Below are 22,223 nucleotides of genomic sequence, written 5' to 3'. Positions count from 1 at the left end.
ATCATAATTTAATACTTGCTATATTGATTTACATGTATGTAAATAACAGAATAATGATATTAGACCACGCTACCCCGACCAGTGAAACACAGATGTAAAAGAGATAAAAAAAACAGGAAGATCTGGTCAAGTTCTTGATTCGCTGCTACTGTTAAAAAGAAGAAAAACTTTTAAAATTTTCTTAACCAGCTAAACAACACAAACAACAAACAATAACAACGGTCTGGACAGACAGGAGGATCTGATCTGCCAGTTAATGACAGCTCTGATGCTTTGCGCCTGCTGTGGGACCGGGCTTCAGTCTGAAGGTCAGGTCAGACCACATGACAACAAGCCCCTGGATTCCTCTGTGAAGCTGTGCATCCTCAGCAAGAAAGAAGAAAACTTGAATGGGTGAAGAAATTATTAAATAAACACTGAAAAGCAGAACTGTATGTTCATATATGAGAAAGACAAAGTGCCTGCGCACACACACACACTTCAAACGCTTACACACTCCCCCTCAGCGGAGTGTAAATCCACTTTCATGCTGCATTAGCAGGCTTCCATGTGAAACTTGTATCAAAGCAAACAGACGCAGACAGATACAGGCCTCCCACTCACACACTGAGGAATACATGCATTAACCAGCCTGGAGGCAGAGTGACGGAGCTCCTGATGTGTTCACAGCCCTCTCTGCACATCTCTGACAGGTGTGTGTGTGTGTGTGTGTTTGGAGGGTGAACTCAAACACACAATGATCAGATGCTCGGCTGTGGTTTGTGTGATATTTACATGAAGACACGAAAATAATGACAGAAAAGGTTCACAACAGCAGCGTCGCTGTTTCCAGAGCTCACAGTTTATTGTCGCCGCAAATTCTTGTATGTCGTTAATTAACATTGATAAAAATAAATCTGACCAGAGCTTTGATTTACCTAAAATGAACTGAGACCGTGGTTGTTATTTAAAACAGGCTTAACATTAGAAACATTAGGCCTTTAGTTCTGAACTCGCATCGGTCAACACTTCCTGCACAAACAATTCACATTAAAAGCCTCCTCTGGACTCAAAGGGCAGAAATGTGAGACATCTGAGGGGAGTAATGAGTTTCATTATCCAGGTTTCCATCTGAACGTAGCCGCAATTTCAACTAAATTTCCCCCAGAAAGTGGTAAAAGTGGTTTCTGTGAGAATCTAAGGAGCTGCTGCAATTAAACCACTGCAGGAGAAGACACAAGTTTATGGAATAAAAAAAACCTCAAATGTGGAAAATGATGAGGAAATGAAAAAATATGACATTTCTGTTAGTTTCATATTTTCATTTGAGCAGTGCTACGGCCTCTACACTATTCTTCTTCTTGACTACATGTTTATATCACATGCCTGGTGTCCAGCATTGGGAAAAGACGATAAACTAAAGATTAAAACAGCAAATATGCTTCTGTCTTTTACTGGAGTTTCTGTTCTCTCATACCATCGATAAATCAGTGCACGTGTCTGTTTTTAATAGATTTTTTTTTCCCGTTTTCCGTGAAGGATTTGAAGAGATTTTCTGCTGATTCCAAACAGATCGGAGGAATGATGAGCAGCTGAAAGCAGGATCAGTGTGTGTGTGTGTATGTGTGTGTGTGATTGCAAACTAAGCCAATATGTATAAAAAAAAAAAGTTGGACTAACTTATTTGCACCAATTCAACTGATCTTTACAACATGTAATCATTAAGAAATATTCATCACTCGCTAAAAATGTAATCCTGATAATTAGTTGTGGAAATGTCGTCTTAAATCATTAATAAAAACTATTAAAATTAGGAAAATATATCTTGTGAACTGATAAAGGTCCCGGACTCAGACTGAGAATCACTGATCTAAGATTTGTGAGTCAAAAAATACTGATTTTTCTGAGAACACAGACATTGATCGGACTTATTTTCCTGCAGACTGATGACCCTGCTATGATGTCGACTTTTGACTTGGTTTTGACCCTGTTATCTGTCTTTGATTACCTTGCTGTTCCCAACACAGATTAAAGCTGTGATTAGTGTAGACCTCAGAATGAGAGACCAGTCTGTACTGAGAGCAGTTTAATACTGAGCTCCACCGGGCTGATCTGGGGTCAGGCCCAGACAGAATCTGCGAAATACTTTGGTAAATAATAGAAAAATCTCTGAGCTGGAGGCACGTGCAGCCTCTGAGCAGCAGCTTCCTGTTGGGCTGCAGAAATGTCACCACACCTGAAGCTCTGGACTCCAGCTGCTTTAAAGCACTAAATTACAGGTCACACGGCTGCAGCTGCTGCATAGAAATGTGTCCTTCATAAACTGCCACAATCTGAGACAAGTGACGTGTCTCACTGATCTGAAATCTACAACAGGTTTAGGTCCTTTTCTCCACGGCGACGCAGACTCGTCATTTTGACGCTCCAGTTTTGTGAATCCATTCATGCTATAAACTGCATTTTAATTAATCTACTCTTTATTTATGTCAGGGATCCTTCCTCTCTTCCTCTCCCTCAGATTATTCTCTTTTTACCATTAGAAGAGATTTGGGGATTTTATTTTATTTTTTTCCTAAATCAAGGGTCTAAGGAAAGAAAGTCTGATATATTCAACAGATGATAAAGCCCTCTGCGATGAATGAATGTCAACATGACTTGACTGCAGTACTAAAAGACTTTTTTCTACCTTCAAGTTTCAAGTCTGCAGTAGTACACTATGGTCCACACACACAAAAAACAAACTACCTGTGTATATCAATTGTGAAAATATAAAATGACGATTCATACGATTCCCTAAATTTGTCACAATCCAATCCTCCCACTAATCACATCATTGGGGACAAACTTGCATGATTTTCTATCAGAAATAAAAAGCAGCTGTGGTTCTTTGTGTTAACACATGTGAGGCTTGTTACACAGTAACTCCACATGAAAAAAAAAAACAGCTGTGAAGGTTTTTCTTCCAGTGAGCAGCATCAAACTAAATCCCCCCCTCTGTATCTGTGATCAGTCACATTACGACTTCACACTGCAAAGTGCGAGGCAGAGGCAATTAAGACCACTTCGGCTCTCAGAGGGGGCGACTGACGGATGAGGGTTTCATTTCCCATTTTCTCCGCTGAGCCACACAAACACACCTGTCTGCTGTGAAGAAACGAAATACCTAAAGACATCCTGAAGTGGTCAGAGCAGGTCGATAAACACGTCTGGAGAGAACGGCCAATAAACCGCCATTTCATCATCAGACTGTCATTCGGGTGAACAGGAGATTATCTCCTACAGAGCCGCGTTCAGGAGAAAATAAGCTGCTCACAACAATAAGAGCAGAGACGACCGTCCTGCCTCAGTGTCACCGCACAGATGTGACCCAACAACTCAGCCACAATTATACCTGATAAAGGACTGACAGGTGAATTAACCTGTGCAAAGCTCAGTTTTTTTGTTTTTTTTTAAAGACAACAGCTGTCAGCGAGCTGTAGCTTATTAATGTTAACAAATAAACATCAAAGAGAAACAACCATTTACACAGAGGTTTCATCAAGAGCTGCACCTCTATCAGTGTGATGATTCAAAGACAGAAAGCAAACCGAGTGTGGTGAGTTCCTCTCTACATGACGATGTATCACCAGTAGCTCCTGAACATGTATAAATGCATAAAACAGTCGCTGGAAACTAAAATACAACACAACTCATTAATTTCTGAGAACGTGGAGTGTCCATGCGATTTCTTACAGCTCACAGGAAAAAACTCAAACTTCTAGTCATTTTAAAAGACATTAAAGTCGAGATGAAAATCTGTCCCGAGGAAAAGCTTCAACAGGTTATTAACTGGTCATAATATTTAACACTGGGAACACTAGACAGTTAAAAATGATCCCGAACGTCCGGGACAGCTCATTATAGGAGGCTGCAGCTTTAGGTTTGAGCCAATGCTTCTGTCTCTACTCCCTCGGTTCTTCTTTCACTGTGTGTACAGATTTGGATTTAGTGGTAAGAGCCAAAAAACATGTCGTAAACTCTCAGTCTCCGGCTGAATGACATTTCAGCACAGAAAAGTTTTCCAACACACTAAATATGGATGGAAACTTCAGGACTAATTATTAGACTGGCAAAAAGTGAATTATGTGATCTTCATCTCCTGTCCTCTGCAAATTGCCATCTTTATAATAAAAAAAAAAAGCATCCATTATATTCTTCATAAAAGTGGACAGAGTTGATTTTCTCTAAAAAAACAGCGATCAGCTCTGCGTCAGACAAACTGGTCACACGCTGCTGACAGGGAATGAAAAAGAATCCAAATTTCAGATTTCAGCAGAGTCTGTGCCTCATCACGCCGCAGCGCCGAAGGGCTGAAGTACGGACAAGATGCTAATTAGAGAAATAGCAGCAGAACAGTGATGGTGTCCAACACAACAGCTTACAGGCGATAATTAATGAGTGTGATGGACAGAGAGGAGGACATGTGCTGCAGTATGAGACAGATGACAGGAGCAGCCGGCAGGACTGCAGGACACCCCGGTAATAACACCTCATCAATTCATGTTCCTCTGATGAGCATGAACATCCACGGCAGTCGCTGTCAGAAAGGTCAGGAGGTGTTGACAAGTCTCACTCTGGACCAAAGAGCAGGACAGACAAGCTGACAGATACCGTCATCTTTCAGCGTGACTAACACAACAAACACAAGGAGGACAACAACAACACACAGAGTAAAGGCCGGTGTCAGGGAAGGTCCAAAAACCCACATAAGAGTCACATCAGCTCACACAACCATGTCTCATTGGATGCTTTGCTCTTTATTTAGGCTCCCGGATGCTTTAATTGTTCCTGAGAGCTCAGTGGAGGGTGGAGCCAATGGAGCCAGACTCTACGACTTATAGCCCCCCCCCCCCCCCACACCCACCTTGAAGAAAGTCGTAAGTGCTGTGTTCATGTTTGGATCTATGATTGAAATGAGTCTTTAGTATCTGCAGGTTACTGGTGATTACAAAGCTAAGTTCCTCTGCATGAAATGCTCCAGTTACTTTCTGCCTCCACCCACAGTCTGTTTGCAGTGTGTCAGCAGCAGCACCTTGTTATCAGCTGTGTCCAGACTGAATGAAACTTCAGTTTCAGATCTCAAGTGTTTCACCTCACGCAATCAAAACCATATAGCCAGTTAAAGGAGGCGCTAAACTGTTCCACTGAAAGAAAACATTTTTCGATGCGGGTGTGGGCACAGCACGGCGGTGCAGTGGGTTCAAGCCAGCCGTACAGCTGGGGCCGGTCTGTGTTTACATGTTCTCCCTGAGCAGGGACAGGTGATCCGGCTCCCTCCCACAGTCCGAAGTGGACTTGTTTTTAAAGGATGAGCAGTACAGCTGATGGATGAAAGCTGTGAAATCCTGTCCCACTTCCTGTCGGGTTTCCTCCTCTGCTGATCATGATTCGCCTCCATCTACACATCACTCCGCCTGTCCTCTCTGTGCCTGCTCATGGTGGTGGATTTCTTTTGGTGGGGCTTCTTCCCACAGCCTGTTACAGTATGACGTTCCGCTGGTTCACATGACAGTTCACCATATACGATAAAAAAAAAGATTTATTTACCTATAAGCTCTGCATCTGTATCCCATCTAAAAACATCAAAACAGTCATTCCATCTGGTCATTTTTATCTATAAACAGCTTCTCATTTCAATTTCCAGAAAATTTACAGTATCACCGTGTTGATATTTCTATATGACACACTGGGATAGAAGATTTCATCGGCATCACTACTGCAAGCACCGTCTGCTCGTCTGCCCACCTTTGCGTGGTGCCGCACTGCAAATTCGTACAGTCCTGCTACCTGCAGGCGACATTTAATCTCAGAGAAGAAGATATGTAGATGATGGAGTGAGGAACGTGTCAGCACGGCTCGAGATCGTCTGCATGTTTACAGGAAATCCGATTTTCTCCCCATCGCTCACCTGTAATATAAATAAAGTATGTGTTTACTGTGTGTGGCCTGAGCTTCAAAATAAAAGCTCTGCCACAGTGTTTGTGATGGCTGCAGGACGAACAGGCTGATGAGGCTAACCCTAACCCTGACACACCCAGCGAAAAGACCAAAACCAACAATGTATTAGTCTGTCTCTGTACGCTGTCTTCGGCTCTCAGCTCCAAGCCCAAAACAGGACAAATATAGTTTCTTTTTTTATTTTTAAAAGCCTCAGTAATTTCTTAAAACAGCTGGATACTGTAGTTTTTAGCGAGCTGTGCTCAATCAGGAGGAAGTAGTGCGATTGTTGGGGACTTTTTTTCCAGCGGTGGATTAATCCACATTTGACGGTTTAGTGAGTGCTTCTGACAGCAGGACGGCGTGTGTGGGACTGAGTCAAAATAAACTGCAGTGTGTGTGTGTGTTCATGGTGATGAAGGAACATGTCAGCCAGTGTAACAGTGTGGCTCACTGATGTGTTTCTAATAGCTTCTGGAAACAATGGAGCTCTATGGCTCAGAGGAGTGAGATATATCAGGCCGTGGATACGCACAGTTCCTTCTTCCCTTTAACACGTCACCGCATTTACCTCCAAACACACTGAGCTACAACCCAGGACCAAGGCACACATTCTTAGCTTATTTTCATAATTACGCTTTAGTTGTTTTAACGACCTTTCCGTGTTTGTGTCTGCTCACACGCTCACAGTCAACATGTCTACGAGGAACGACGTTCGGAGAAAAGCTGAAAATAGATCATCTCATGTTTCTCTGCGGTGAAAACTGCTCTTTCCTCGTGTGGAACATCTGCCGTAACTTTACACGATGAATGAAAAACACCATAAATCCCAGCTGTTGTCATTATATTTGTGATTCTCTTTATGATGCTCTGACTGCAGAAAAACATGGTACACAGCACGAGCACCAGCACGGACTCTGACAGTGTCTCAGGAGGACACTGTAACACTGAGTGTTTCGTGCTTGATCTCATGAGGACGATGATGTCCACTGAGGAGGACGATCATTTGGCCTGTCGGCTCCTCTGCAGCAACACCAACTGTGCTGTGATTGAGAGTTTCACTGAGATCCTCTCGTCTCACACTTGCTGGCAATTAAGCTGACGAGCGGCAAATTCCCGATAAGATCTCCATCTCATACCAGATTACAGGCGTTCCAGAAGACGAGGGGAAGACAAAGATGAGGGGAGAAGATGAGGGAGAGACGGAGGCAGAGGACCGACAGATAACAGGGAGACAGAGTGTAAAAATGGAATAAAAAGTGAGGAAATTCACTGCAATCTCTGCTCACAGCTGTCCTCCTCCAACAGGGGGGGAGACGAAAACACGAGCCGACAGGGGAGGGTTTGTCACAGTGTCTCTGAAAGACTCAGAGGACAGATTTACGTCCAAACACTGAGCAAATTATAGGAAAAATTCCAAAAAAGGCTGCAAAGAAAATGTCAGTGAAATATGAAATCCAGGTAAAATGACTGTGTGTTTCTGTCAGCGGCTTTCACTCAAAGATGACGTGATGCAAACAGCTCCAGTGGCTCTTCAGCTCCAAAAACACAAGTGGATGGTTGTACTGGGTGTATAAGGAGGTGAAGTGTTTTCAGTAATGTCTCAGACAGAAAGTGAGTGGTGAAATGTGTGTGGGTGGGGGTGGGGGGGAATTAAAAAGCTTTGGTTTGAGGATTGGTGGCACAGAGAAGAAAGAAAAAGTCCCTCACAAACAGAAAAGTGCTGTTGGATCGATTTTCTAATCTGTTTCAGTCTGACGCTGGTGATAAATTTAATTACTCTGTGCCATAAGAGCTCAACAACCACTCCGTCATCAGAGGTGTGGAGGAGGACGGAGGCAGGACCCCCCCCAAAAAGACCACAACTGAACAGAGGACAGCCTCCAAACAACATCCTGATGTCTCAGTGTGTTTGTCTGGAGATGATTAAAGGAAAAGTCTGACAATGTTTTGTTGGCTGTTTGCTTCCCACTTGTGTGATCGTTTGAAGTTGGTGAGCGGAGCCCGACCAACGCACCAGCCTGGCCAGCTACACGGCATGATTTTGGCTTATCAGTGTGTAAGTAATGATGAGTAACAAGTAACTGCAGCTCGCAAATGAAAAGATTTATTCTGAAAATACCTTTTTGATTCAGTTCAGCATGTTGACACTGAAGTCAGTCTTTTTTTTTTTTTTTTTTTTAAAACAACTGAAAATCAATGCAATGTTCAAATTCCCACAGGCTTATTTTTATTTTGCAAGTTGCCAGTTACATATATTTTTCTTCTTTCAACATTATTATGTTTTAATGTATTTGTGTTCTTAAATTTTCAAGGTTTCTGTTTGAAATTTGATGTTATATTCGTGGACAGTGTTTTATGTGAAATACTCTTAATTTGAAGGATCCTTGTTGAAAATATTTGTTGTGGATCCAATCATGAGATTCCAGAAGATTCTAACCTTTGGTAAATAAACAGATAAAGTGAAAGAACTGTCTTTTCTAAGAGCTTCTCCAAATCTCTTCAAGTTGTAGTTCACAGGGAACACGGCAATACCAGGTGTAGATTACATTACAGAGAACGCTGTGTTTTTCCAAAGGCTCTGTCAACACAGCCGAGCAGCACTGCTGCCCTCCTGCCAGTCAAACAGAGGCAGAGACACAAACCGTGCTGCAGCAGCTCCTGTAGCTACTGTCCTCACAGCTTGCTATGCTAACATTAGCTGGAGAAAACCACTTGGTGGGTATAAATCTGTAAAGTTTAGAAACTGAAAATGAGGAAACTCGCTGCCTCAGAAGCAAGTATTTTACATTCTTTGGTACTGAAACATGCACAGATGTGTGACTCCTACGAGACACACGCACTCAAACACTGCAGTCTAAGTAATTAACCTGATCTTTTACCAAACAACCTGCTCCTGTTTATAGCGTTCACAGTGTTAAGTGTATTTTCATTTCACGCCATTGCAGAGGCCAATGCGATTACAATTTTACGGCATCAAATGCCATCACATCCCCAGCCAGAGCTGAGAGCCCTAACTCAACTCCGCCTCCGGAGGACACCTGGATCCCCCTCAGACGTTAAAGCCAAAAAAGCCTTTTTAGATTTTCCCAGGAAAAGCACAGAGTAGAGATGAAGTCATCTTGCCTCATAGTAGCTCCTCACAGCATTGCAGAAAGCTTCATCCGCCATGATCTGCGTTTCCCCGTTGAGGAAGGCCTGAAAACGCTCCTTCACCGCCTGCAGCTGCTGCTTGTTCACCTGAGAGGAGGAGGACGGAGGAGAAAAACGAGGGAAAGCACAGAGAGAGAGAGTTTGGAGGAGAAATGAGAGGAGAGATGTTGGCACAGGAGAGGGTGATCAATGAGAAACAGATGGAGAGGAAGAGCAGAGGATGAGAGGAAGGCAGGATGGATGAGAGACAGAACAAAAGTACAAGATTAGACTCATTGTTAAAGTGTGACATCATCATTACAGAGAAGAGAAGAGTCTCATTATCAAACAAATGTCTTTCATTAGGAAACTGAGTTCGCCAAAAACAACAGAGGAAGACAAATCTGTCATCGTGAAGCTGAAAAAAAAAAAAAAACAGTTCAGACGTGTGGAGATGGATGGAGAGGCTTCAAAAGGTTTTAACTCATTAACCACAAACTGGGGTTATTTTACTTCACTGCTGATCCTTCTCAGAGTCCTCAGGTCAGTCTTAGCTTGGTTTTACACGGATTTCCTTCCTCCCAGTCAGACTATTAGATTCAGCTCATTTCTAGGATAACCTGCGTTCCTTCACAGCACTGGTGGAGGAAACTGGTGAGACGCAATGAAGCCAGTGACCAAAGGGGGCGATATATCAGGGTGTTCAGTGAGGTCAGCAGACTCTGAGACTCTGCTGATTTGTCCTCTGTGATCTCTCTGGGTCTTATTCTTAGAATTGTGGTCATTCTGTCAAAGGGACATGTCAACTTTGCAAATGCACAGACAGGGGATATATACACTTTATTATCCTCAGTAAATCAGACACGACAGGTACGCAGGCAGGTATGTGAACACTGATACTCGCCCACCTGTTCATCTACACTGTACCAATCCGTCTCTTCATGCCTCCGCTATGAAACTATTTTCAAATATCTAGTTTTTTTGCTGAAATAAATATTTCCCAACAATAACACTTTTCAGAGGAGCAATTCTCAGGAGAGCCGTGCAGTCAGGCCAGAGGAGGAAATTCTCTCCCCTGAATGTCACCGGTCCTGGTAATTTCTGCCCGGTGAACCACAGCCGACATATTGTGCTGTATGAGGATTTTAAGTTTTCATGAGCGACAGAGTCACCAGAAAGTGCTGCTCAATAAGCTGCATATGTATGAGGCGTCAGCAGGACGGCGGCGTCGGGGCGGGGGGAAATTAAACCATTATTCTTCCGCTTGTTGCAACGCTGCCAGCAACAGATACATTCTGAAAGTCAAAGTGCCAATTCCAGCAACACAAAGTGGGCAGCGACTTATCTCATGCCGACAGCTTTTTGTGTGGGCTTCTTCACGTTCTCTGTGTCTAAATGGAGACACTGTGGTTCGCCTTTTACCGCAGGAGGAGGAGGAGGAGGGCGAATTTATGAAAAGCAGCAGGTTGTGACCGCTCACATTCAGAATGACTCAACCTGCGTCTAACAGGTTGAAAATGTGAAACACAGTTCATTAGAGAAAAGGAAACCCCTGCTGAAGGGCGGCGGTGGAGGGAAATGCAGGACCAGCACGCCACCAGCAGCAGCCTGTCGCTCAGAGGACGTGGTCACGCTGAAGACTCTTGTTTGTCCTCTCATGTTTGGGGGAGCGCGGGGGGGGGGGGGGGGGGGGGAGACATGAAGTTAGAGACAGAACTGCAAACCTGAACTGTCATGAATTTATTATAAGCCTGAAATAATCATGTTTATTATTCATCGCTCGCCCAAATGCTGCACAGCTCTATACTGCACTGTGAAGTGCTGCATTTCAGACACCAGTGTATGTAGAATTTTAATGTGCAGCTGTCTGCACTGACTAAAGCATTAAAACATGAGCGTGGATCTGATGTCACGCTGTGCTGAGATAAAAACCTGCAGACAGAACTGAGAAACTGATGCTTTTCATGGAAATTAAAAAAACGAATCCATGCTATAGTGTTATGAAGTCATCTAAGGCCTCAGATATAAAGTAAGATCAGATTCAGTATCTGAGTAGTGACAAACTATTAGTGTTTAAAGCTGAAATGAAAAGCAGCGTGGAGAAAGGCGGATAACCCAAACATGTTAGGACGCATCAAAAGAAACCGCCATGAGAAGGTGAATATTATCTGCTTCACAACTTAGTAGTAAACGCGCACACGTGGGATTGAAAAAGACCAACAATGACACCCTGTTATCAAAGGTAGAGCCTGTTTTTATCAGGATATGAAATATTATAAACAGCAACCATATAAAAACAATAACAGAGAAAGAGAGAGGAGATCGAAGTATTTTTGGGACTTGATGTCCTTGGAAAAACGCTTCTCAGACTTAATCCTTAGCATTGTAGAAATATTAGACAGTGAACCTCAGGTAGTGATTTTCTCTTCCAAAACTGATATGTGGTTTTAATTCTGTCTCATCCACCCTTTCAGAGCGGACGACACACGACTGCATTGTGTGCTTTCTTCCTTTGAACAGGAAAAAACTCTGCAACTACAGGATCATTTCCTGTTCTGAAGCCTTTTTTGGCTGAATTCTGGAGCCCGTCTCTCTTTTATCACCATCTCTTTTCAGATGACTGCAGCAGTAATGGCTTCCCTCCTACAAAAGAATCCAGTCCATGAAATGAGAAAATAAGCCGGAAATGCACAGTGAAAGCCACCCGTCAGGTTTCAGGTGAGTTTTTGTTTGTGCCTCCTCATCTCCTCGACTTGGTCCAGGAAATGGATTTATCCCGGGGAGGGGGACGGGGGTGTTACAAGCAGACGAGGAGTACGTCTGCTACGCGTCCAGGTGTCCGTTTCACTTCTCCCTCAGGGACATCGCTCTGCACGCTGGACTCAAATAGCCGTTCGTCAAAAACCTCCCTGCCGAGCACAGCCACCCTGAGGTCAGCATCTCTCGACGTTCAGCGAGTGCTGGCTCTCACAGCAGCTTTCAGAGAGAGCAGGGGACAATTAACTGACATCAGCTTTTCATTTCCCGGGGACACTGAGAGCTCCACAGCTGCAGGAAACAACAAAGGACTTTTCCTTCTTTGTTAGTGCTGATTGTGATGATGGAATAAGTCCTATTTTTTTATCCCATTCATCTCTTAGGGACATGAAGTCAAAGCAGGAGTCAAACAGTTTAACCTCTGACTGTCTCCTTTTATCCAGAACACACAACACACATAATGAAGAAACTGTTGCTTGAGGTTTCTTTACCTAGTGTCTGGAAAGTGACTTCAGCAAAACACAGTAAACCTCTCCAATGAGTCACTGTTCAATGATGGTGAAATATAACAACAACACAATAATTCCTGTTGTCACAGACTCCGGAAGTTGGCTGTGGGCAACAACCTGATAGTGACAAACTAGCATCATTTAAAGTGATGCCGTTGCTATCACTGGACTCTCTTCTCTGATGTCTACACAGATGTATGGACATTTATCTCAAATAATGATATCCCCTGGAAGTGTGAGTCACACTGAATCTAAAAATATGTGTCTCATCTCTGTGTTCACATTTTACTGAGTTATGATTCTCGATTGCAGATTAAGAGGTTTAAAGTATGAGTTGCCTCTGTGAGCTGTGTTCAGCCACAGCTCCAACTGCAGACTCGACTGTAAACAGTCAAACTAAGGTCCAGTTTTCAGAGCAGCAGCCTGCACCGGCCCCTTTCACACGAAGAGGACCTGGTAACAGTGGATTTAGCTGTTCCAGGATCAGAGCATAAAGACTGAAAGCTCATGTTGTGCAAAGCGATAAACTGGGCTGAGTCAGACTCATCCTCTTCGCTCGATGTGATCTGAGCAGACCAGACAGCCAATCAATGAACTGTCAAACTGTCAATCATCGTAAAACAACCCAAAGAATTTCAAACCGCCGCCTGTCAAACTGATCAGACGGGAGAAGAGACAGAACTAAAATCTCTACAACCCTGTTATCCGTCAAACGCCATGGCACATGATCCTCTAATGGTAATGTTACTACAGAGTTCACTGTGTCCTCTGTTCCTTCACTCCTCCTACCCTCCTACCTCAAAACGTCTTCCAGGAACTGAATTTTCACAGCAGGAATCTGAATTAAGTTTCTTTTCTTTAATTCCTGGCTCAATGCTTTCTAAACAGCTAAGCAGAAATAAGCAACCATCAATGTCTCCTTTACGTCCATCATCAGTCGCATAGCAGTAAACACAAACGACAAGTGACCCTTTGTTGTTGTTTTCCTGTGTTTGGACAGTTCTGATTTTTGTGAAACTTTTCTGAATTTTGAGCTTGTTCTCAGACTAATTTCCGTCACCTTCAGTCATTCAGACGAGGTGGAAACACAGACATCGACAATCAGAAGGGTCGTAGTCAGATTCCAGTCACCGCTTTTACAGACATGTGACTTATTCAGACACGAGACTGACGTGTAAAATTAGCCGAGCGTTTGCATGACAAGGTGCATCCCTGAAAAAGGCTGCACAGCAGAATCTTCATGAACAAATTCAGCACCTTTGTTCCCGCTGTGAACAACAGCTGTTGAAGCTGCCGTCGCTCTGAGAGCTGGAGTTTCCTGTGAAGAAAAGATGTTTCCAGGTTACAGGAGAGACTCGAGACCAGAGCTTTAACAGCTTTTTCCTTTCCAGCTGTGACAGCAAAGCATCCGACCTGCTGCTGTGCTGTCTGTCTGAGCCAAAAGTTTTAGCAGGTGTGTGTGTGTGTGTGTGTGTGTAGTGCACATTAGCTTTTGTTTATGCTTGAAGGCTTTAATTTGAGTTCCTTCCTCTCCTCGAAGGAGGTGATAGTTTATTGAGGACAGTTAACAGCTTATTTGGGCAACAGCGAGGACCTCCCGATGGCAGATCAATAAACACAAAGAATGCTCTGTGTGTGTGTGTGTGTGTGTGTGTGTGTGTGTGTTTCTTCATTCCCGGTAGCACTTTCAGCTGTCAGGATGCAGCTCTGGTGAGAAAATGCACTGAGCGAGAGCGAGACATATCTGTCAGACGTCTCAGATTAATGGACAGAGGGCAAAGCATGTCTGCAAACACACACACACACACACAGTGTGGGTAATCTTCACAGTGACTGAGGTAATTATATCACACTGTATTGCCATGCCTGCCACTTTTATTTGGAGGACACACCTGCCTGGATATTCTGTCCAAGCTCTGCAGGCATTTACCGGTTCAGCTGCTCTCGGGCCTGTAGCCCACGAGCAAGGCAGCTGGACGAAGCCAGGGACAGATGGAAGAAGACAGTTTCATATAACTTGGTTACTGATTTCACAGTTCTGTCCATCTTTTCTATAGTTAACAAAGTGGGAAGTGGGATCGTGTCTGTGTGACTCTCACCTTCTGATGCTAGTAGCATCACATCAAAAACACTCAGAACCTCTGCAGAAGACTGGAGCGTGTTTCATGTTTCAGGTCCATGGATCCACAGACGCTGCTCTGGTTCTAATCAAACCTCTCAGACTGACGACACATCTGCATCAACAGCTGTACATCCCAGACTGCTCCTCTAAAACAAGGCATCCCCACGGTTCAGTAATACAACTTTACACAGCCACCAATGCCATCGCACCCACAACTCCACCCTCACAAACTGACTGGATGAAGTGAAAGCGTGGAGGCAGGTCTGGTCCTGTTCTCCCCTCCTCCCAGATCCAGAACCTCTGAGTCATCTTTCATTCAAACACCAGACTAACCACACAGTCAGACCAGCGTTCGCTCAAAACTTATCAACAGTTTGGTACACAGCCTAACAGAGTAAGAGCGTAAAATTAGAGCCACTGTCTATTAACTGAATTGAGAATTGATCTTGAACAGGGAACCAATTCTGAATCGAATCTTCACTCCAAGAATTTAAATTAATTGGACAGCTTGTCCAGATTGTACACCACAGATCATTTGATTTGGAGGTGAAACTATAAGTGAGTGCACCTGAAATGTCAGTAATAAGCCTTCACCTATGTTATACCTTCTCACTCTGTTCCTCTCACACGGGTGATTAAAACATCAGAATCGGTTTCTGTCAGTGAGAGACCATTTTTAATTAGGAACTATCGCCAGACACTTATTATTTTTCTTTTTTCACACTGGCTGTGAGCAGACCTGTAACACTCCAGCTCCTTTTAACCTCCAGGTGACACTGACACACACACACACACACACACACACAATAAGTCTACTTTTATATCCATCCATCGCCACCACCGTCGCAGGGAGCTGGAGCCTATCCCAGCTGACTATGGGCGAGAGGCGGGGTAAACCCCGAGCTGGTCGCCAGTCAATCACAGGGCCGACACACACAACCACACACGCACACCTACAGGCAATTTAGAGTCGTTAATTAACCTAATGTGCATGTTTTTGTGATTGTGGGAGGAAATCGGAGTACCCGGCGAAAACCCACGCAGGGAGAACATGCAAACTCCGCACAGAAGAGCCCAGACCGGGGTTCGAACCTGGAACCCTCTTGTTGTGCGGCGACAGTGCTAACCACTTGCACCACCGTGCCGCCCAGACACTGGACTTTTATATCCATCAGAGCCAAATAATAAAATTCCTCACATTTGAGAAGCTGGAACGAAGGAATATTTAACTAAAACCTTAAATCAACTATTAAAATAGATGGAGATCAATTTCAATCAATTAATCAATTAACTGATCCAGTTAACAGCAGCTGGACTGATCAGACCCCCTCATTCCTGCACATTTATGGCCTCTATCTGCGCACACATACACACACACACACGCACACACTCCTCTTCTGACTATGTCGCACAGTAGCAGTGAGACAACTCCCCTCATCGTCATGGCAACGATCTTTGCAGCGCATGCAGAGCATCACTGGCGCAGCTGCTGCCAATCACCATCAAACCTTCACACCCACACACATGCGGTCTCCAAACCAAGATCTTACGCTTCTGTCTAATCCTCAATCCAACTTCAATGAATCTACAGAAAGCAGAGTCACAACAAGTTAGAGCAAGTTGTTTTCTGTGATTTCTAAACCTCTGAATCGTCTGAATACTCAAAGTGGTGAAACTACAAACAGTGAAACATTTCTCAACAATGACATGACTATCTGAAAAAGAATTTGACTGACTGATGCACAAAGACACGGTGACAGTTTTCCACAGGTGAGCCTTATCAGGAAGCTGAAACATCTTCATGATTTTCACCTGCTGCGTCCCTCACAGCCTCAAGATGCCAACTGGCAGACTGGGACCAACGCCAACACCTTATCTAACACCAGTATCAGTTCATATTTATTATTTTTAATTTTCGTGTTTAGCAGGAATCCCTCAAACTCCTCACGGAGAAAACACACATGCTGTTTACTCTCTTTGCTTTTTATCCCACTGTGATGTTACAAAGTTAAAATGACTTTTTAACGCTTCGTTTTCTGTTTGGTGAACTGCAAATAATTTAAATGACTGACTTGACTGAAAAAAGCAGGGTGATTACAATGAAGGAACATTTCATCTGACGCAACTGTATTTGGACGACAAGAAGCCCAGAGTTAAAACCATAAAATGAAAAAAAAAAAACCATACATATTCCAAAACTGACAGCTGCTGTTTTCAAATCCTGAGGCTCAAAACTTTCCTCTGACAGAGTAAATCAAGTTGCACAATAAACTTCTTTTAAAAGAGAAAACAAAATTATAGTTTCTAAGTTTAATATTTGCAGAACAGAAGGGAAGAAACATTCAGGTTCAAACTGAACTCCTGCTGTATCTGTATCTGATGTCCTCATGTGGTAAAATCAGGCTTGTCCTCAGATATTTCTGCAGCTCTAATGAAGGATCATTGAACCTGAGAAATTCATTTCCCAGGTTCAAACACTCATTTCTCTGAGTTTCAGGAAAGTTTGTTCAAAAATCTACATTTTGACAGAAACCTTTTTTTTTTTTTTTTTACACTCTGTTGAATTGTGCTGGGCTCTGTAACAACAGCTACATCTACATCAGGCAGACTCACCTTAACATTTAAAGGTACTGTTTGTACAATATGAAAAGTTCATGCAACTTGCTCTGCTTATTCTCGTCCCATTAATTATGGATGATTTTACTGTGGACACCAGGGCGACAAGCAACCGCTTAGTTGAAGTTAACGAGGTTCCAAATAAAGAATATAAGAAGTTAACAATGTTAGTTTTCATCCACTGACTCCACGGTTAATGATATGAATGCCGGTAAATTACATCTCTGCTAAAATAAGCTGAGCGCAGGTCTGTAAAACAACCTCTTACTGTTACCGAGCAGTGAAAGTATGGACAAAGGTTCAGAACAACATGAGGAAACACACATTCAACCATCAGGATGTAACCTTCAAAAGTCACACATACATTTCCCACTCTTTGTTAACTCTGTTTTCCAAAGCCGAAATTTAATTTTCTACGTTCCTGAGCATCAAACCCTTCTTTTTACCTCTGAGTCTCAGTTATTTTTTTTTTGAAGCTCATCTCTGTCTTATCTCCTGTACACAGATATCAGTCCGTCTGTGCAGCTCTGAGAGAGAGAGAGAGAGAGTGTGATCACTCCCCGAAGACAAACACTTCCTCCCCTCCCTTTATAAACACACCAGCTGGCCACTGCAGTCCGTCTGCAGCCAATCATCGTTCACACACACACACACACACACACTCCTGACCCACATGCTGTTTGGACAAAATATGTTTCTATATGTGCTTAAGCGTTCATGTCTCCCAGCCTCCTCCACACACACTGACCTGAGGTCCGATCAGGGTCAACTAAAGGTCAGTGAAGCTCTGTGGCGTGCTCGCTGGCACGTACCATCGACATGATCATAAATTTTGGGTGGCTCACGGACACGCACAGACTCCCATATGGGCCTTGACAGACACGAGTGGGGACCTTTGCAGAAACCCTGCAGCTACACACAACACACACCAAAGTATAATTTGTAGTGAAGATATCACACAATCTGTTTAGTGTATTACCAAGAAATCTGCAGAACAGGGTCATTAATCCTGGAATATATTCTCATTGTCATGAGATGCGGTATGTGGCCAAAAGTAGGTGGACAACTGAACATTCCAGCCAAAAACATGGAGACATTAAGATGCTGCTCTAACAGAATCCATTGTTCTGGTTTCTGACTTTCCACCACAGAGGCACTGTCATGCTGAAACAGGAAGGTGGCAAAAACAAAACTCAGAGATGGACAGGACTAATTTCCATTCTTATTCAGGCAAATGTTTTAGAGTTTGTTTTTACTACTGAAAACCAAAGCCAAATTAGTTAGAAAGAAAAAGCTGTGTAATATCAAAACCAACATGAAAATCAGGTTTGAACAGACGTAAAGTTAATTCTAAAAATTTGCAGGTCTTCATTCTGTTTCGTTTAACAGCTGTTTTTCTTTTTCTTGTTTTTTAGGGGAACGCTGATGCATCATCACTAACTCATTTCCTCACAGTTTTCATGTTGGGAATTGGATTAAACTGATCCGAGTGCAGGGTTGTTGTTTTTTTTTCAGGAGAAAAATCAGTAAAAGCTGAGAACTATGAGCCTGACAGACAATGAACAAAAGCAAACTTTTGTATTGTTAAATCTCAGGTGCACAACTGCTGTTACGATTCCTATAATAATAATATGTTTTACTGTTACAGCCATATTGTACCTCCCGGTTCTGTCTGGTCCATTTGTACCATCACCTGCTTTCCCCTCACGGAGTAATTCATCACCACTGCTTTTCTTCTGAAGATTTATTGCTCGTCGCCTCATTTCCCGTAGACACGGGCGCAGATATCACCCCCCCCCCCCCCCCCCCCCCGTCTCAAAATGAGATTTCACCATATGGAGGTGTGAAGAATCAATCCTCACCTGCCTGCTCTTATTCCAAACTGTCAAGAACCATCAAACTTCTGTCCTAAAACTCCCTAAAACCTCCCAGGAGTCAGACCACCTGTCAGTGTCATCCTGCAGAGGGATCAGCCTGTAACAAGCTGACACACAACACTCGCACAGGATCACACACACACAAACACACAGGAAGTTGTAGTAACAGCAGTGTGTGGAGAATGTGCACGGACGTCAAATGTAAGACAAATAAACCTGACAGGTCTGTGGCTGCTCTGTGGACAGAAGGTCTCTGGGAGTCTCTGGGACTCTGGGAAATCTCCTCACTGAGTGAATGATGATGATGATGATGATGAAGGCGGTGGAGAGGGCTCTCTGACATGCAATGTTGAACAGAGAAATGGACAGACACCACCACGCATAGAGCTGCGCTGCTCAGCGTTACACTAAACGTAGGATAATGTAGAGATAAACAGGTGTGTTGTGTAGTTGTGTGTGACTTTCTGTAGCTTCTTCTCTCTTCAGTCCTCAGTCTTTAAAAGCTGGTCTGAGTCTGTCTGTGCAGCTCACTGAACAACAGCTCTTTACTGTTTCTGTTCCCACCGAAACGAACAACGGCAGGTGCTGAATTTCACCTGTTTGCCAGCCAGGTGGGTGTAACCGCGGCGACTACACCGACGTTAGCATTGGGTTCAAACACTGTATAGATTTTCAGCCTGTGATTAGTGGTTCAGATCCAGGAATCGCTCCCTCGGTCTCAGACTAAGGAAGCGTTGCTGTAAAAGCTGCTTTCTCAGCTGTTTCCTCATATTGTTGAATGCTGGATCTCAGTTTAATGACGTGAGCTGAGTTTGACGTGGCGTCCAGCACAGACACAGAATGAAGCTGAGTGTGAGCTGAGACTGACGAGGCCTCAGTGTGCGACTGAAACAGTTTCACTTTCTTGATTAAATACAGAGTCAGTGCAGCATGACGGCAGAGTAAACTACAGTCTATCATCATTCAGGAACCATGGAGCGCCCTGCTCAGCCAATCACAACCTTGTTTTGATTATCAGCTGTGTCAAAATGTTCCCAACTCTGAGGCATTAAATGTATTATAACAACATCTACAGCTAGTCGAGAGCTTGTTCTTTGCTTGTTCAGCCTCAGAGAAACAGAAAATCCTGTGGGGGCGAAGATAAGAGCTTCAATCTGAGAAACTCTCAAAAACTCCAGAGGATGAAGCTGCAGATTCTGTTCTGCCTCCTTCAAGGCAGAGCTGGAGACAGCGATCTTGGTTTCATCAAGGCTCACAGGCTATGGTGTTTTGGTAGATCTGGCTGTTAAACGTTAGGCTGTTACTCAGCACAGATTTCAGTGCCAACAAGCTCTCTCTACATGAAAATGTACAAGTTTGACAAGTTTGAAAACAAAAGAAAGAAGCACTGTGGCTCAGAAAAACAAGAAAGCACACGTTACACGAGTGTTGGAATCTCCTTTCTAATGCCTGCCGGTGGATCGAGCCGATGAGGTGGAAAAGCTCTCCACTGGGTCGCAGCAGGCGACAAGAGCAGAGGGAAGAGGAGGAGACACAGGAAGAAAAAACAGAGAGAGAGGGAGGTGGAGGAGGAGAAGTTGACACAGGGAAAGAAGGAGGTGAAGGAGGAGGAGGAGGAGGGGGAGGAGGGGGAGGAGAGGGGAGCGCAGAGAGGGAAGGATGAGATTGAAAAGAGTGGACTGGAGAGAAGGGAGATGACGGGTGTGACTTCACCAGTGGACAGATAAAAATAGAAACGGAGCGCTGCCTCAGCTCGTCCACAGAGGTTCATTTGAATCAATTGATCATCACTGTGCCGGCGAAGCTGAAGTCTTTTATTAGATTAGAGCATCCAGAGAGCTGCAGCCGTGGTAACCACTTCATCACCAGCACAATACACTGCAGTGTCACCTGTAGAGAGGCCTGATGAGAGCGGAGACAGCATGACATTTTATAAACCATTGTACCAACACCAGTCAGAATACAGTCCACGAACCTCCGGACAGGACAGCTTCACAAAGTGACTGTACAGCTCCAGGCGTTTTGCTGCTGCACTTATTTTAGCTGCTGTCATGTCCTCAGCAAGTTTAGATGTGAACCTAAAACTAAACATTCAGCTTCTGTCTTCTGTCTTTTTTTTTTTGAAAATACGTTTGAAAATCTGGAGTCGCTGCTCATTCAAATTCTCACTGAATTTTCTAACAATGGTAAAAAATTTAAATCCCACTTTGCACTTTGCTTATGTTGTTTCGTTCACTCCATATTGTGCAGATAAAGAGGGTAGTTTGTTTTGTTGTTGCAGCCTTTAATGGACACCATTTCCCATCAGGCCACAGACCATGTCTAGGGGAAAGGGTTTGTTCAGACATGTCTGTAATCAGAGCATTAAACGCTCAACACGTACACATTTTACTTTTCCTATTCAAAAGATGAAACAAATGCTCAATGAGAGATTGCAGCTACAAAAGCTACTGGAGGAGATGGTTTCCCTGACAAGGTGTCTGGACTTCAGCTCTCCATGTGGCCTGGCTCGCAAGTTCCTTAAAGTCTGTTCACAGTGTCATATAGAGTTAGTCTGCCCTAAAAGTCTATAGTTGGTAAAAATAAAAAAATAAAAAAACTCAGAGGAAAAAGTCTGAATATATGACTAACAGACAAAATGCACAAAAGTTGGATTTCATGTTTCACTTTTAGTAGAGAAAAAGCTTCAAGGATGAGAACTACTGTTTGTATCTCAGGTAAACTTCCCAGACAGAAGCTGTCTGAAAGTGTTCATCAAAATAAAACAGCTACCACGAAACGGTGGCCGTCTCAAAATCAGGGTTTCTCACACTCCAGACACCAGAATGGTGCGCGTTTATCAGAGCACTAAAACTGTTTCTTTCACTGCCGTCTGGAAAAAGCACTGGAAAAAGCTCAGACACTGATTAAACTAAAATATGAGTGGGATGGGAAAATGAAATGAGACGGCTGCATCAGAGAAGAAAAGAAAACGTGTCACAGCAGAGAGAAAGAAACGAGTGGATACTGACGTGATCAGAGAGAGAGAGAGAGCGGCTCTGACAACCGCACTGCTGAAAGACCACTCTCACTGAGACCTGATGGGGTTTCTGCTGACAATAGCAATATGTTGAATGTATTTATCATGTGAGCAACATAATGACAGACTACAGAGCCTGTGACTCTCTGCCATTAAGATCAAAGACAGGGAAAGATGTCTGCTCACCAACAAAGGACAGATGTGTCAGATGAAACAGAAGGAACGGTTTCTATTCA

At 43.6% G+C, this 22,223-nt stretch overlaps 1 protein-coding gene across 1 annotated transcript in view; it reads right to left on the bottom strand.

Moving 5' to 3' along the window:
* The window catches only part of cadps2 (Ca++-dependent secretion activator 2), a 145,385-nt gene that overhangs the window by 108,587 nt on the left and 14,575 nt on the right, over positions 1–22,223 (bottom strand). Inside the window, exon 2 of the mRNA XM_041037942.1 lies at positions 9,082–9,195. Coding sequence (XP_040893876.1) covers positions 9,082–9,195 — 114 coding nt within the window. The remainder of the gene's footprint in view (positions 1–9,081; positions 9,196–22,223) is intronic.

The sequence above is a fragment of the Toxotes jaculatrix genome, chromosome 5, assembly GCF_017976425.1.
Source record: "Toxotes jaculatrix isolate fToxJac2 chromosome 5, fToxJac2.pri, whole genome shotgun sequence".
Classification (NCBI taxonomy): Eukaryota; Metazoa; Chordata; class Actinopteri; family Toxotidae; genus Toxotes; species Toxotes jaculatrix.
The sequence above is the reverse complement of the archived record's forward strand: the minus strand, read 5'-3'. Positions and strand labels throughout refer to the sequence as shown.